Raw genomic sequence first — 14,220 nt, 5'->3', positions numbered from 1 at the left:
GTCATGAGCCTGCTGGGCTTGTCATTTCAGTTCTTGCTTTCTTGCAGCCAATATATATCTTTCTGCTAGGGTTGTCAGGTCCAATTCAAGAAATATCTGGAGACTCTGGGGGTGGAGCCAGGAGCAAGGTTGTGACAAGCAAATGGAGTTCTGGTCATCACATTGAAAGGAACTGCACACCTTTTCAATGCCGTCCCTCCATTAAAAATAATGGATAGGGGGACCTCATTTTGGGCCTCATAGAACTGGACCCCCTGGCCCAATTCTTTTGAAACTTGGAGGGTGTTTTGAGGAGAGGCACTGGATGCTATGCTACAAATTTGGTGCCTCTACCTCAAAAAACAGCCCCCCCCCCCAGCCCTAGATATCTGTGGATCAATTCTCCATTATACTCTATGGGAATTGGTCTCCATAGGGAATAGAGTGCCCAGCAGAGATTTATCCCTGCTCCACCCCCACTTTGACCCTGAACGGGGGGAAGAGCCTCCAAACCGGGGGATCCCCTGCCCCCACCTGGGGATTGGCAACCCTACTTTCTGTCCATATCTTCCTTTGGAAGGGGGTTTCCTTTAAAATATGCTTTCTTATTTGAGTTGGGGGGGGAGGGCTACCTTATGTATTGCAATTTTGCTGTTTTTTAAATTAAAAAATGAACTACAACCTTATGAAAACGCTCGAGACCTCTTCCATTCAGCTCAGCAACTGCAGCCCCTATTGATTCACGGCAGCTGCTCTTAAAAAAATGCCAACCGGAAGGAACTGAAGGCAGCTCTTTGTCTGATTCCTCCTGAGGAGGAAGAATCCACTGGGATGTGTTTTGGCCCCTCTAGGAAGAGAAGGATGGGAAACTCAGCTGCTTTAACCCTTTAGTTGGCCCAAGGTCTCAACTCCAGAGAGGTCTTTCTTAATCTCCAATGCACAAGAGATCCTTCTTTGTTTCAGAGTGGAGATGGCAGGGATTGAAGAGAAGTAAAACTAATCTATTATAGAGATTCTGTATAACATTTGAGAGTGAATGTTCCAAGCACCTCACATACATTGTTTTATTCAGGGCTTTTTTTTTGTAGAAAAAGCCCACCAGGAATCTATTTGCATATTAGGCCAAACCCCCTGACACCAAGCCAACTGAAACTATGTTCCTATGCATTCCTGCTCAAAAAAGGCCCTGGTTTTATTGTAACCATACAACAACATTGTAAGGTAAGTATTATTCATATATCTGGGTCCTGGTTTTGGTATACTGGCTAATGTCAGACTAGACATTAGCCAGTATACGCAGTTCTGGTTGGCTTGACATCATGGGCGTGGCCTAATATGCAAATGAGTTCCTGCCAGCCCTGTGCAAACAGTGGTTGTGTCAGGGGTGTGTGGCCTAACATGCAAATGAGCTCCTGCTGAGCTTTTTCTGAAAAAAAAAAAAGCCCTGGGGAGACCCAAGTTCAAATCTCAACTCTGCCACAGAAGCTTGCTGGGTGACCCTAGGCCTATCAGATGCTCTCAGCTTAACCTACCTCGCAGGGTGGTTGTGAGGATAAAAATTGCCTACCCTTGGTCTTAGAGCTGTTCCAAATTGTTTTTTTAAAGGGGGGGGGACAGCATTGAAATTCGGTGTTTAGTTTTTCATATTTTCTTTGGATTTTTCTTAGCTTTGCCCTTAAGGGCTTTCTATGTCTCTCTCTGGATGTTATTTCACATTGTTTAATTGTCTTGTCACCTCTCTTGTTGCTATGTTAACGTTTTGCTTTAGGGTATGAGCATCTTAAAAGAAAAATGCATTAAAATAAGACAGAGGTTTTGTTTAAAACATTCCACCTTTTTTAAAAATTGGGCATCCCCCCCACACCCCACTCAGATGCAAAATCCTTTGTGAAATATCCCAACCTTCCAATAAGATCCCTTTGGAGCAGAGACACTGTCCCCTTCTCAAAGCAACAAGAGATGCATAAAAGCCACCTTTCAGGCCCCAAACCTTTGCACTTGATTCTGAACCTTGTTTTTTTTAAAATAAGTAATTCAAAATGTTTATTAAAATACTAATTAACCATACATATAAAATATTCTCCATCGACTAAATCCAATGCAATCATGAAATAAATGTCAACAGATTTTGAAGCTCAAACTAATCTAGTGCTGTCAACTTACAATTGAGGTTATTAATATTAAGCATGTGCATAGAATAAGTGTCTTGTCGAGACAAAACACTTACACATATAGACATATACACACAACAAAACAAAAAAAGGGGAGGCTGATATTTTATATTGGTTGTTTATCTCATTACATATACTAAACCCATCCTCCAATATATTTTAATGCATTTTTTCATAATCGCAAACTAGAATTATATTTATTTATGTTACATGTTAAAAGGTAAATTAGTTGGATAGGCAAAACTTCTGGGAAAGAAATGTCCTCATTTTGACCCAGGCTCATTAGCAATAGAATAATTAACAGGCATTCTCACATGTGACTGTGTTATTGGTTTCCCATGCTAATGCAGCCCAGATCAAAGGTTTTCTGAATTTCCTAATTTTACTATTCTGCTTTTGGATTTTAACTTTGTACCACTTTGCATTCTAAACCCCAGCAGCTATATGTAGCTCTGCTTATTGTACCCCATTCCTCGTCTGAAGAAGTGTGCATTCACACACGAAAGCTTACATTCCGAATAAAAGTTTGTTGGTTTTAAAGGTGCTACTTAAAGGTTCTACTGCTTCAGACCAACGCGGCTGCCTACCTGGATCACTCTGCAAGGGTTAAAGCGACGCAGCTCAACTCCTAGAAAGGCCAGAGAGAGACAAACTTGACAAGCAGGGGAGGGGGCGGAGAGATGCAAATCATGATGCCTTTTCCTGTTGTGCCATTGGGCGGAGCTCCACACTGGCTTCCCCTAGAGAAGCAGCAACTCTTGGAGCAGTAGCCGGGCAGCAGGGGAAATTCGGGTCTGGCTGCAGATCTGGCAGGAGAGGTGAGGGGAACTCACGAGGGGAACATGCCATTGGCTTGGGATGAGCTCACCTCAGGTAGGGGGGGCTGGTGGTCCGTTTGCTTTCTGCTTCCTCACTATGACAGCACCAGCAGTCAGAGGGAGACTAGGCCACCTTGGCACATATCTGCTGGTAACGTGCATGCACGTAAAAGCTTATTAAGAGTTAAACTTTTAAAACAAAATTCAGCCTTTAAAACAGACTCAAGCAGGCCTCAGATTCAGGAGGAGCTCACAGGAGCACAGCTCCTGAACCTTTCTGACGGCTCCCCCTCTTCCTCCCCAACTAGCTTGTTCATTGAACAGTAGGTGCAGCTGCATAATAATCCCTGGATTAGTAGAACAGGCAGCTAGCCAGCCACTAGGAGCTTTGCCATGCCCCCAGGAGCCCTCATTAACCCCTGGAGAAGCCCACGTCACCCTTTCTCCACTTCTTATGTGATTTTGGGTGGCAGGTGGCTTGCTGACCTTTTGACTGGGTTGGGGGGGTGGCCCAGGAGAGCCCCAGGCGAGCAAGACCTGCTTGGGTTGGCTGGATCTCTAGTCAGCCCAAGCAGGCCTCACTCGCCCAGGGCTCTCCTTTCTTGTGTTGGGTTGCGAATGAGTTATGCTAATGAGCTCCACCACCTATTTTTCTACAAAACGACCTCTGGACTCAAGTAAAGGTAGTCCCCTGTGCAAGTGCCAGTCATTTCTGTCTCTAGGGTGACATTGCTTTCACAACATTTTCATGGCAGACTTGTTATGGGGTAATTTGCCATTCCCTTTCCCAGTCATCTACGCTTGACCCCCAGGAAGCTGGGTACTCATTTTACCGACCTTGGAAGGATGGAAGGCTGAGTCAACCATGAACTGGCTACCTGAATCCAGCTTCCATTGGGATCAAACTTAGGTTGTGAGCGGAACTTGGACTGCAGTACTGCAACTTTACTACTCTGCGTCATGGGGCTCCTATTAAAATTAAACCTTTATTCTTAATGGTGCCACTGGGCTCAAACTTTGTTCTGTTGCCTCAGACCAACAGAGCTAACCACCTGAATCTGTCTTCTAGCAGCAAGATTTATCGGAATGGAGGTTAACAATTCACATGCCTTAAGCTGGGTGTAAATCTTGGGTTTTGCTATTCCAGTAATTTGGGTTAGAATGTAGGATTGCAATTGCATAGGAGAGCTGGAGGCAGGATTGATAAGCCTCCATGGTGTCTCCAGACTCCTTTGCACCAAGATTATATCCTTCTTCATCTTTTTGCATGCAGGAGTTAGCGTGTTGAACTAGGATCCAGGGTGTTCATATCTCCACTCTGCCATGGAAACTTGCTGGCAACCAAGGATCACTCTCTCTCTCTCTCATACACACACACAAAATAAATAAATAGCCAGACAATGTTGTCTTCTGAACCCCTCTCCCCATTCTTTCCTACACCCCTCCCTATGGCACATATTCCCTCTTCTTCTGGGTCCTGTAGATCAGGGGTGTCAAACATGCAGTTCGGTGGCCGAGTCAGACCCCCAGAGGTCTCCTATCAGGCCCCCAAGCAACTGGCTGTCATGTGCTTCCTTCTCCCTACATCTTGCTTCTTTCTGCATAACAGCTTGCTTTATAAGGCTTGCTCAATTGCACAGGAGCTACAGAGCAAAACCTGTATTTTCTCCACTGGTTAGGGCTCCTCCCTTGGGGAGGAAGGGGGGAGGAATAACGTGCTTTGCCAGGCTCTCTTGATTGCACAGCAGAGCTATTGAGTCACGCCTCTCTTCCTTCTATTGGCTGAGGCTCCTCCCACCCCCCAGTCCCCTGGGGAAAGAAGGAAAGAGCCAGAGCTTCCTTTCCCCCAGGAAATAAAAAGAAAGCATCTTTAAGACCAATGAGTGCTAATGTTTTAATGTCTGTGTTCCTTATAAAATTTATATCTCCGCTACCTAATCTTAAATAGGTACACACATGGCCAAGCCTGACATGGCTCAGCCCAACCTGACATGGCCCATCCCAACAAGGTCTTATTTATGTCAGATCCGGCCCGCATAACAAATGAGTTCGACACCCCTGCAAGTGTAGATTTTTTTTCCCCCATCAGCAAAACCCAACCTTTTCTTTGAGTCTCACCAGCTGATAGTTCTCCTGTCTTATTTACTCTCTGGCACTAGAATTCTGGTGCCCCTTCTGTGACATCACAGCAGCTCACCCAATGAGTGAGGAGAGGGATTTTATATACAGCAGTCGCTTGTTTCTCAGTTATATCTATTCATGTGTGACTAATTCAAGCCTGCTTGGTTTTTCAGGAGCTTGAACAAAAGCTGTGCACAAAGCATGTTTTAAAGTGGCTCATTGGACACGGACCCCATGCAAGGACGTCATGCAGGAAGATCCTGAGAATGCTGCCAGGTTAGATCCAGATCCCCAATTCTTCTCAGTTCACTCCCAAAGAGGTATGCAGGGAAATGAAATCCTTACACAGTGGGCCAAACTGGACAGGATGGGGTGGGGAGGAAAATTGCTTGTGTAAAAGACCCCAGTTCGAATTCTCAGTTGTCTTGAGACTGACCTTAGACCAGTCATGCTCCCTTGAGCCTAGCCTACCTGACAGAGTTGTTGTGAGAATAAAATGAAGAAGGGCAAGCCATGTATACCTCCCTACCTGTGTGTACATATTTATAACTGGGTTTGCCCTGTTCATGTGTAAAGTGTGGGGAGGCAGTGTTCTCCTACTATCTCTCCTGCAACCCAGCCTCTGACAAATAAAGCGAGTCTGGTAAAGAGGAACTGTTTTACCTCTTTTTGCCCGCTCACGTTTCTCCCACAAAACCATTTCATAAGAGAACACGGCTGCCATATCTGACTGGCTCTTTTTCTGCTGCTTATTTTGCTCCAGAAACATGCAGGCTCTCTATCTTTGCTTCCTAGGGCTGCCAACCTCTAGTTTAGCTTGGAGAAACATTGACTGAGGGGTGACATGATCGAGGTTTACAAAATTATGCATGGGATAGAGAAGGCAGAGAAAGAAGTTCTTTTCTCTCTTTCTCACAATACGAGAACTCGTGGGCACTCAATGAAATTGCTGAGCAGTCAGGTTAGAATGGATAAAAGGAAGTACGTCTTCTCCCAAAGGGTAATTAACACGTGGAATTCACTGCCACAGGAGGTGGTGGCGGCTGCAAGCATAGACAGTTTCAAGAGGGTACTGGATAAGCATATGGAGCAAAGGGGTAGTTTGCCATTTTGCCTGCCTCCACATAGCAACCCTGGACTTTCTTGATGGTCTCCTGTCTGAATACTAATCAGGGCCTGGTCAACCCAGCTGAGCTATTGAGATCTTCTTCTTTTTTTAGAACCCCCAAACGGGGGAATGGGCAGAATATAAATAAACAAATAACAACAACATATGATAAAGTTTATTGAAAATTCCAAGTTATACAGAACCTTGTTGGATGAAGTAGTGTCAAGTAGATTAATTCCACGCATAGCAAAATTCTACTTTGCATAAAGTACTATAGTATATATAACCTTCTAGAAAATATTATTTAGGATTTAAGATAAAGTCCAGTTTGCCAATAAATACACACACACATATATATCCTATTAAGGATAAATTCACTGATAAGAACATAAGAACATAAGAGAAGCCATGTTGGATCAGGCCAACGGCCCATCAAGTCCAACACTCTGTGTCACACAGTGGCAAAAAATGTTATATACACACATACACTGTGGCTAATAGCCACTGGTGGACCTGTGCTCCATACACTGTGGCTAATAGCCACTGATGGACCTGTGCTCCATATTTTTATCTAAACCCCTCTTGAAGGTGGCTATACTTGTGGCCGCCACCACCTCCTGTGGCAGTGAATTCCACATGTTAATCACCCTTTGGGTGAAGAAGTACTTCCTTTTATCCGTCTTAACCTGTCTGCTCAGCAATTTCATCGAATGCCCACGAGTTCTTGTATTGTGAGAAAGGGAGAAAAGTACTTCTTTCTCTACTTTCTCCATTCCATGCATTATCTTGTAAACCTCTATCATGTCACCCCGCAGTCGACGTTTCTCCAAGCTAAAGAGTCCCAAGCGTTTCAACCTTTCTTCATAGGGAAAGTGCTCCAGCCCTTTAATCATTCTAGTTGCCCTTCTCTGCACCTTCTCTAAAGCTATAATATCCTTTTTGAGGTGCGGCGACCAGAACTGCACACAGTACTCCAAATGAGACCGCACCATCGATTTATACAGGGGCATTATGATACTGGCTGATTTGTTTTCAATTCCCTTCCTAATAATTCCCAGCATGGCATTGGCCTTTTTTATTGCAAACGCACACTGTCTTGACACTTTCAGTGAGTTATCTATCATGACCCCAAGATCTCTCTCTTGATCAGTCTCTGCCAGTTCACACCCCATCAACTTGTATTTGTAGCTGGGATTCTTAGCCCCAATGTGCATTACTTTGCACTTGGCCACATTGAACCGCATCTGCCACGTTGACGCCCACTCACCCAGCCTCAACAGATCCCTTTGGAGTTCCTCACAATCCTCTCTGGTTCTCACCACCCTGAACAATTTAGTGTCATCCGCAAACTTGGCCACTTCACTGCTCACTCCGAACTCTAAATCATTTATGAACAAGTTAAAAAGCATGGGACCCAGTACCGAGCCCTGCGGCACCCCACTGCTTACCGCCCTCCACTGCGAAGACTGCCCATTTATACTCACTCTCTGCTTCCTATTACTCAGCCAGTTTTTGATCCACAAGAGGACCTGTCCTTTTACTCCATGATTCTCAAGCTTTCTAAGGAGCCTTTGATGAGGAACTTTATCAAAAGCTTTCTGGAAGTCAAGGTAAACAACATCTATCGGGTCTCCTTTGTCCACATGTTTGTTCACCCCCTCAAAGAAATGCAACAGGTTAGTGAGGCAAGATCTTCCCTTGCAGAACCCATGCTGAGTCTTCCTCAATAACCCGTGTTCATCAATGTGCCTACTCATTCTGTCCTTGATAATGGTTTCTACCAACTTTCCCGGTATTGAAGTCAGACTGACTGGCCTGTAGTTTCCCGGATCTCCTCTGGAACCTTTTTTAAAGATGGGGGTGACATTTGCTACCTTCCAGTCCTCAGGAATGGAGGCAGATTTCAATGAAAGATTACAGATTTTTGTTAGAAGATCCACAAGTTCAACTTTGAGTTCCTTCAGAACTCTCGGATGTATGCCATCCGGACCCGGTGACTTATTAGTTTTTAATTTGTCTATCAGTTGTAGGACCTCCTCATTTGTCACCTCAATCTGACTCAGGTCTTTCAACACCCCTTCCAAAATTAGTGGTTCTGGGGCGGGCAAAAAGTTCTCGTCTTCTACAGTGAAGACGGAGGCAAAAAATTCATTTAGCTTTTCAGCCATTTCCCTATCCTCCTTCAGTAATCCTTTTACCCCATGGTCATCCAAGGGCCCCACTGCCTCCCTGGCTGGTTTCCTACTTCTAATATATTTGAAGAAAGTTTTATTGTTGGTCTTTATGTTTTTTGCAATATGCTCCTCATAGTCCCTTTTTGCCTGCCTGATCACAGTCTTGCATTTGATTTGCCACAGCCTGTGTTCCCTTTTACTAATCTCACTTGGACTGGTTTTCCACCGCTTAAAGGAGTCCTTCTTACCTTTTACAGCTTCCATTACTTTATTTGTTAACCACGCAGGCCTTTTCTTATGCCTGTTTGTGCCTTTCCTAACTTGTGGTATGTATTTTATCTGAGCTTCTAGGATTATAGTTTTAAATAGCGTCCAAGCTTTCTCAAGGGTTTTGACCGTATGTACCTTTCCTTTCAGTTTCTTCCTCACATGCCTCCTCATCTCAGTGTATTTACCCCTTTTAAAGTTAAACGTGGTTGTGGTGGTCTTTTTGGACAACTCCCTATTTATACAAACGGTGAAATCAATAACATTATGGTCACTGCTCCCAAGCGGCGCAATCACTTTTACATCTCTCACCAAGTCTTGGGCATTACTTAGGACCAAATCCAGGATCGCCCCACCCCTGGTAGGTTCTGAGACCATCTGCTCCATAGCACAGTCATTGAGAGCATCAAGAAACTCAATCTCTTTCTCTCGACCAGAACACATATTGACCCAATCAATCTGCGGGTAGTTAAAATCACCTATTACAACACAGTTTTTACGTTTAGCCGCTATCTTTAAGCCTTCCATCATATTATAATCGTCCTCTCTCTTTTGATTTGGTGGGCGATAACAAACTCCCATAGTTAAATTTCCTTTTGGGCCCTCTATTTCAACCCAAAGCATTTCTAAAAGTGAATCTAATTCTCTGATCTCAGCCTTACTGGACCGTATATCCTCTCTTACATACAGAGCCACCCCACCTCCAACCCTTCCCTCCCTATCCTTCCGATATAGCTTATATCCAGGAATCACCGTGTCCCACTGATTCTCCTCATTCCACCAAGTTTCTGAAATTCCCACAATGTCTATGTTTTCTCCCAGCACTAAACATTCCAATTCACCAATTTTACTTTGAACACTTCTAGCATTTGCATACAAACATCTATAATTTCCCAGGCGAGCTAGGCCCGCCACCTTCCTCCTGCCGCCTCGAGACACTGGCAGACAGTCCATATTGTTTGTCACCTTCACAGTGGACAACTCCGGTCCGTTACCCGGTAGAAAAATAGCAGCTAACCCTTCATCTCTTTGAGACGAGTCCTCCCGAACCAGAGACATTTCATCTCCTATCGGCTTTCCCCCAAGATTTAGTTTAATTGACTGATAATTGGGTCAGAATTTTTTATTCTTCAATTAAGAGTATTGCCTTGCCCCACCCCGAGCCAAACGAAAGGGAATACTTAACTAAAAGGAGAAAGTAAATTAGAAAGAATTATCCGATGGGGTTTTTTTTTAAAGCTTTCAATTGCAACATGTAGCTTCACAGATTAACCTTTCTTCAATACTGCAGACTCCTCAGACAGCTTTTAAAAAGCTTCTCAGATTTGATGGGGCTGGGCTAGTTTGGGCCATCCAAGTAAGGTCAATCTCCAGCTGGTTATCCAAGGTTTGGGACATTCTCATGCTAGAACAAATAACAGATTATATCCAACGTTCAAACTCAGACAATGATATCTCGAAATTCACAGAGAAATGGTTTCCTTTTATTGAGTTCATTACAGCAAATGATATTCAACCACACAAACCAGAATATCTTGATCTTCTTTACTTATAAGTTTTTACTATTTTTCTTCAGTTTTGTTTTTTGTTTCTCTTCCTTTTACTAGTACATTTTTATTTCTCTCTTTTTCTACCTTTTCTTTTACTGTGTTAGTCATGGATCACACCTAATAGTAATTACTCGATAGTCATTTTTGGAATAATCTGTAATAGTTTGCATAAAATTTTTTTAGGCAGTTAAGAATTTTTAGCAATGCTTACTTAATAGTTTAATGATAATATGGGTTCAATTAGATTGATTGTATTTTGATACAGGAATTATTGCCTTAACTTTAATCTTGTTTTCATCCTGATCTCTCTCCTTGGATAGAAAATGGTCTACATATCTAGACACATCTATATAACTTAAAATTCTTACTCGATATTTTATTGTATGTATGTAAGTATTTATGCTTGTTTATAACTTGATTCCACAAGATTAATTGTATATGTATTAATATTAACTTGTATATTTTCAAAATTCAATAAAATATATAAATAAATATATAAATAAATGTATATTTTCAAAATTCAATAAAATATATAAATGAAAAAAATCCTTGCACAAATGTAATTGTCTATTTCATTTTGCCAGGCGGTGAGGCGCAAGATTTTTCCACAGACCGTTCGGAGGAACTGGATCATCTGCGGGACGATGAGAGCACTTCCAGGTGCTGTGCAGAGGAAGCCATCTTTAATCTCCAGCGGCAACGAGAGATGTTCTGTGAAGACCAGTTATTAGAGGCAGTGGGGAGTTCTGCTCCTTGCTGGGGAGGCTTGGAGGACCTCACTGGCCAAGAGAGACAGGCCAAGAATGGCGAAGGCCTCTGCTGGAGGTCAGACTTTGTGATTAGACGGAGAATCCCTAAGAAACAAGACAAGCCTTACAAATGCTCCGAGTGTGGGAAAAGTTTCAGTGTGAGTTCAGACATTATCCGCCATCAGAGAATCCACACTGGGGAGAAGCCATACAAATGCCTGACGTGCGGGAAAGGGTTCAACCAGAATTCCCACCTAGTCGCTCATCAGAGAACCCATACAGGGGAGAAGCCATATAAATGCTGGGAGTGCGGGAAAAGCTTTAGCCTGAGTTCAGATTTTACCAGGCACCAAAGAATCCACACAGGGGCGAAACCGTATAAGTGCTCAGAGTGTGGGAAAGGTTTCATTCAGAAATCACACTACATTACACATACAAGAAACCATACCGGGGAAAATCCATATCAGTGCCCAGAGTGTGGTAGAGGTTTCACATCCAGCACACTGCTCATCAGACATCAGAGAATCCACACCGGGGAAAAGCCGTTCAAATGCTCCTATTGTGACAAAAGGTTCTGTGCCAGCTCAAACCTCGTCACACACATGAGAACACATACTGGAGAAAAGCCATTCAAATGCCTGGAGTGTGGGAAGAGCTTCAGTCAGAAATCCACCCTGATCGCGCATGAGAGAACACACACGGGCGAGAAACCCTACAAATGCTGGTGCAGTAAAATGTTCAGCAAGAGCTCAGACCTTCTTGCCCACGAGAGAACCCACACGGGAGAGAAACCCTACATTTGCCCCAGCTGTGGCAAAAACTTCCGGATGAGTTCTCATCTAATCAGACACCAGCGGATTCACACGGGAGAGAAACCGTACAAGTGTTCAGAGTGCGGGCGGAGCTTTAGTGCCAGTTCGCACCTTATCAGACATCATAAAATCCACACGGGGGAAAACTGAAGAACTACAAAACTGGAGGGTTGCAGAAATCCTGCTCTTGACACAAGAGGTGATGCAATCTTGTACACTTCCTTGGATGCTAATTGCTTTAGAACCAGGGAGACGTCTAATAAATTTGTTTTGGATGGCTTTCTTCTGGAACGCTGGGCCAGGGTCCCTTGCTGGGGTTCTCAAAGCAGCACTCCCCCCTCAAGACCAAAAGGTCAGGGTTTTCCCTCCCACTGTATAGTACTCTATATCACCTCTCCCGGGTGGATCTCTTTGGCTTTGAATGGGGACAGCACTGTGCCAACATAGTGCCAGCCCTCTCTATACACCACTGAAACGGCACCTGAAATCTGCCACTTGCTTCATAGTAGGGCTAGCACTGTACTTAAGAAGAACGCAAAAGTAATGTTGCCAAGTCAGTTGATGGATTCACATTTTGGAGTGGTTGTGGGACAATGGTAGACCATTTGCTCAGTATGCAGAAGGACCCAGGTTCAATCCCGGGCATCTCATAAGAGCGTAAGAGAAGCCATGTTGGATCAGTTCAGTAGCCTATCCTGTCCAACACTATTATAAGCACTTTCACACGAGCTAAATTAGAGATGGCCAAACTGCACCTTGGGAGCCACCTGTGGCTCTTTCATGCAAATTGTGTGACTCTTGAAGCCCCCACCACCCTGTCAGCTGGCTTGGAGAAGACATTTATCTCTTTAAATCTTTTCTCCAAGCCAAGCCTCAAAGTCACTTTCTTTCCACCTCTCCCTCCTTCCCTCCCAACTATTTTCCTCCCTCCCTCCCTCCTCGTCTTGCAGCTCGCAAACATCTGATGTTCATGATTTGTGGTTCTTAAACATCTGACATTTATTCGATGTGGCTTTTACATTAAACAAGTTTGGCCACCCCTGAGCTAAATAATACAGTTTCAATCCACCTCAGCGACCATTTGCAAGTGGAGGTTGCCATTTCACACAGTCAAATCCAGATGCAGGTTGCAAATTGCTTTGAAATGGAATGAAAATTCATTGTTTTAGTGTGTGTGAATGTGGCTTCTGTGCCACACGGCGGCCAAAACCCAGGTGCTGTCAGGAAGTCCACCAGTAGGGCCAATATTCCTGAAGCCCTCCTGCTATTGCTCATCAAGCACCAAGAATACAGAGCATCACTGCCCCAGCCATAGTGTTCCGTCCATGGGTGGAATTCTGTGCATATCAGGCTGCACACCCCTGATGTAGCCAATCCTCCAAAAGCTTACAAAAAGAGCCTTGTAAGCTCTTGGAAGACTGGCTACATCAGGGTGTGTGTGGCCTAATATGCAAAGAAGCTCCTGCTAGAATTCCACCCCTGGTTCCATCTATACCTTGTGGCCAAGAGCCACTGATGGATCTCCCGTTCAAAAGATGAGGTCAACCAAGCATCTCAGGAAAAAGCAGGTTCGTTTAGGGAGGGAGGCATGGCTCAGTGGTAGAGCATCTGCTTAGCATTCAGAAGGTCTTGTGTCTCCAGTAAAGACCAGGTAGAAGCTGATGCAACGCCCCCCCCCTCCGAGACCCTGGGCAGCTGCTGCCCGTCTGGACAGGGCTGCCAATCTCCAGGAAAAACTTGGAGAGCTCCCAAAATGGCAAGACTATAGAAAATGGCCGTTTCAGAGGGTGGACTCTATAGCATTATACCTCACTGAGGTCCTTCCCTTCCCCAAATCCCACCCTTCCAGGCATCCCCCCCGCCCCCCAAAAAATCCTGAATATTTCCCAACCCGGATTTGGCAACACTTCCTACAGGCAATGTTCTCTCTAAGCTGCAGAGTTTTGTGAGCAAAAATTCTACTTTGTAAGCTACAGGCATTAACGTTGTGAGCTACTGAATAAATTAGTATGCTCTGGGGTCATCCTTCCTGGACTAAGACAAAAATGTGGGAGCTAGAGGCTAAAAATCTGTGAGCTAGCTCACACTAACTCAGCTTAGAGGGAACACTGCCTACAGGACACGTTTTCCCATCCTGATTCTTTCTGAAAGGCTTGCTACCCTGTCTCACGAATTGTTGTCCATACCTCCTCCTGTTTCAGGGCCAGGTCTCATTTTGGGCAGGAGCTCATAGGAGCAGAGCTCCGGAACCTCTAAATTTTATTGTGCTCTTTGCTTCTCTCCCCCACCCCCCATAATTGCTTAATTGTTCAACCCCCCTGTGAGAATTTTGCTGAACTCTAAGATTTGACAAACTTAAATATTTCCCCCCGCAAAAAAAGGGAAAATAATCGAAACATATAAAGCAGACAGATGGAAATCTTCATCATGCCACTGTGGCCACATAGGAAAAAGTAATTTTTAAGAGTATG

General features: G+C 44.2%; 1 protein-coding gene across 2 annotated transcripts; it reads left to right on the top strand.

Moving 5' to 3' along the window:
* The first annotated feature begins 2,808 nt into the window (after positions 1 to 2,808).
* LOC132571324 (zinc finger protein 239-like) lies at positions 2,809 to 12,040 on the top strand. Of its 2 annotated transcripts, none has more exons than XM_060238131.1 (3): positions 2,809 to 2,968; positions 5,263 to 5,409; positions 10,773 to 12,040. In XM_060238131.1, the coding sequence occupies exons 2-3, from the start codon at positions 5,337 to 5,339 to the stop codon at positions 11,897 to 11,899; spliced, it is 1,200 nt and encodes a 399-aa protein (XP_060094114.1). In that variant the 5' UTR covers positions 2,809 to 2,968; positions 5,263 to 5,336; the 3' UTR covers positions 11,900 to 12,040. The 2 variants fall into 2 exon arrangements, with proteins under 2 accessions (XP_060094114.1, XP_060094115.1); XM_060238132.1 differs by having other exon boundaries at positions 2,858 to 2,968; positions 5,263 to 5,365.
* Positions 12,041 to 14,220: the final 2,180 nt, after the last annotated feature.

The sequence above is a fragment of the Heteronotia binoei genome, chromosome 5, assembly GCF_032191835.1.
Source record: "Heteronotia binoei isolate CCM8104 ecotype False Entrance Well chromosome 5, APGP_CSIRO_Hbin_v1, whole genome shotgun sequence".
Lineage (NCBI taxonomy): Eukaryota > Metazoa > Chordata > Lepidosauria > Squamata > Gekkonidae > Heteronotia > Heteronotia binoei.
This window is presented reverse-complemented; position numbering and strand designations above follow the sequence as displayed.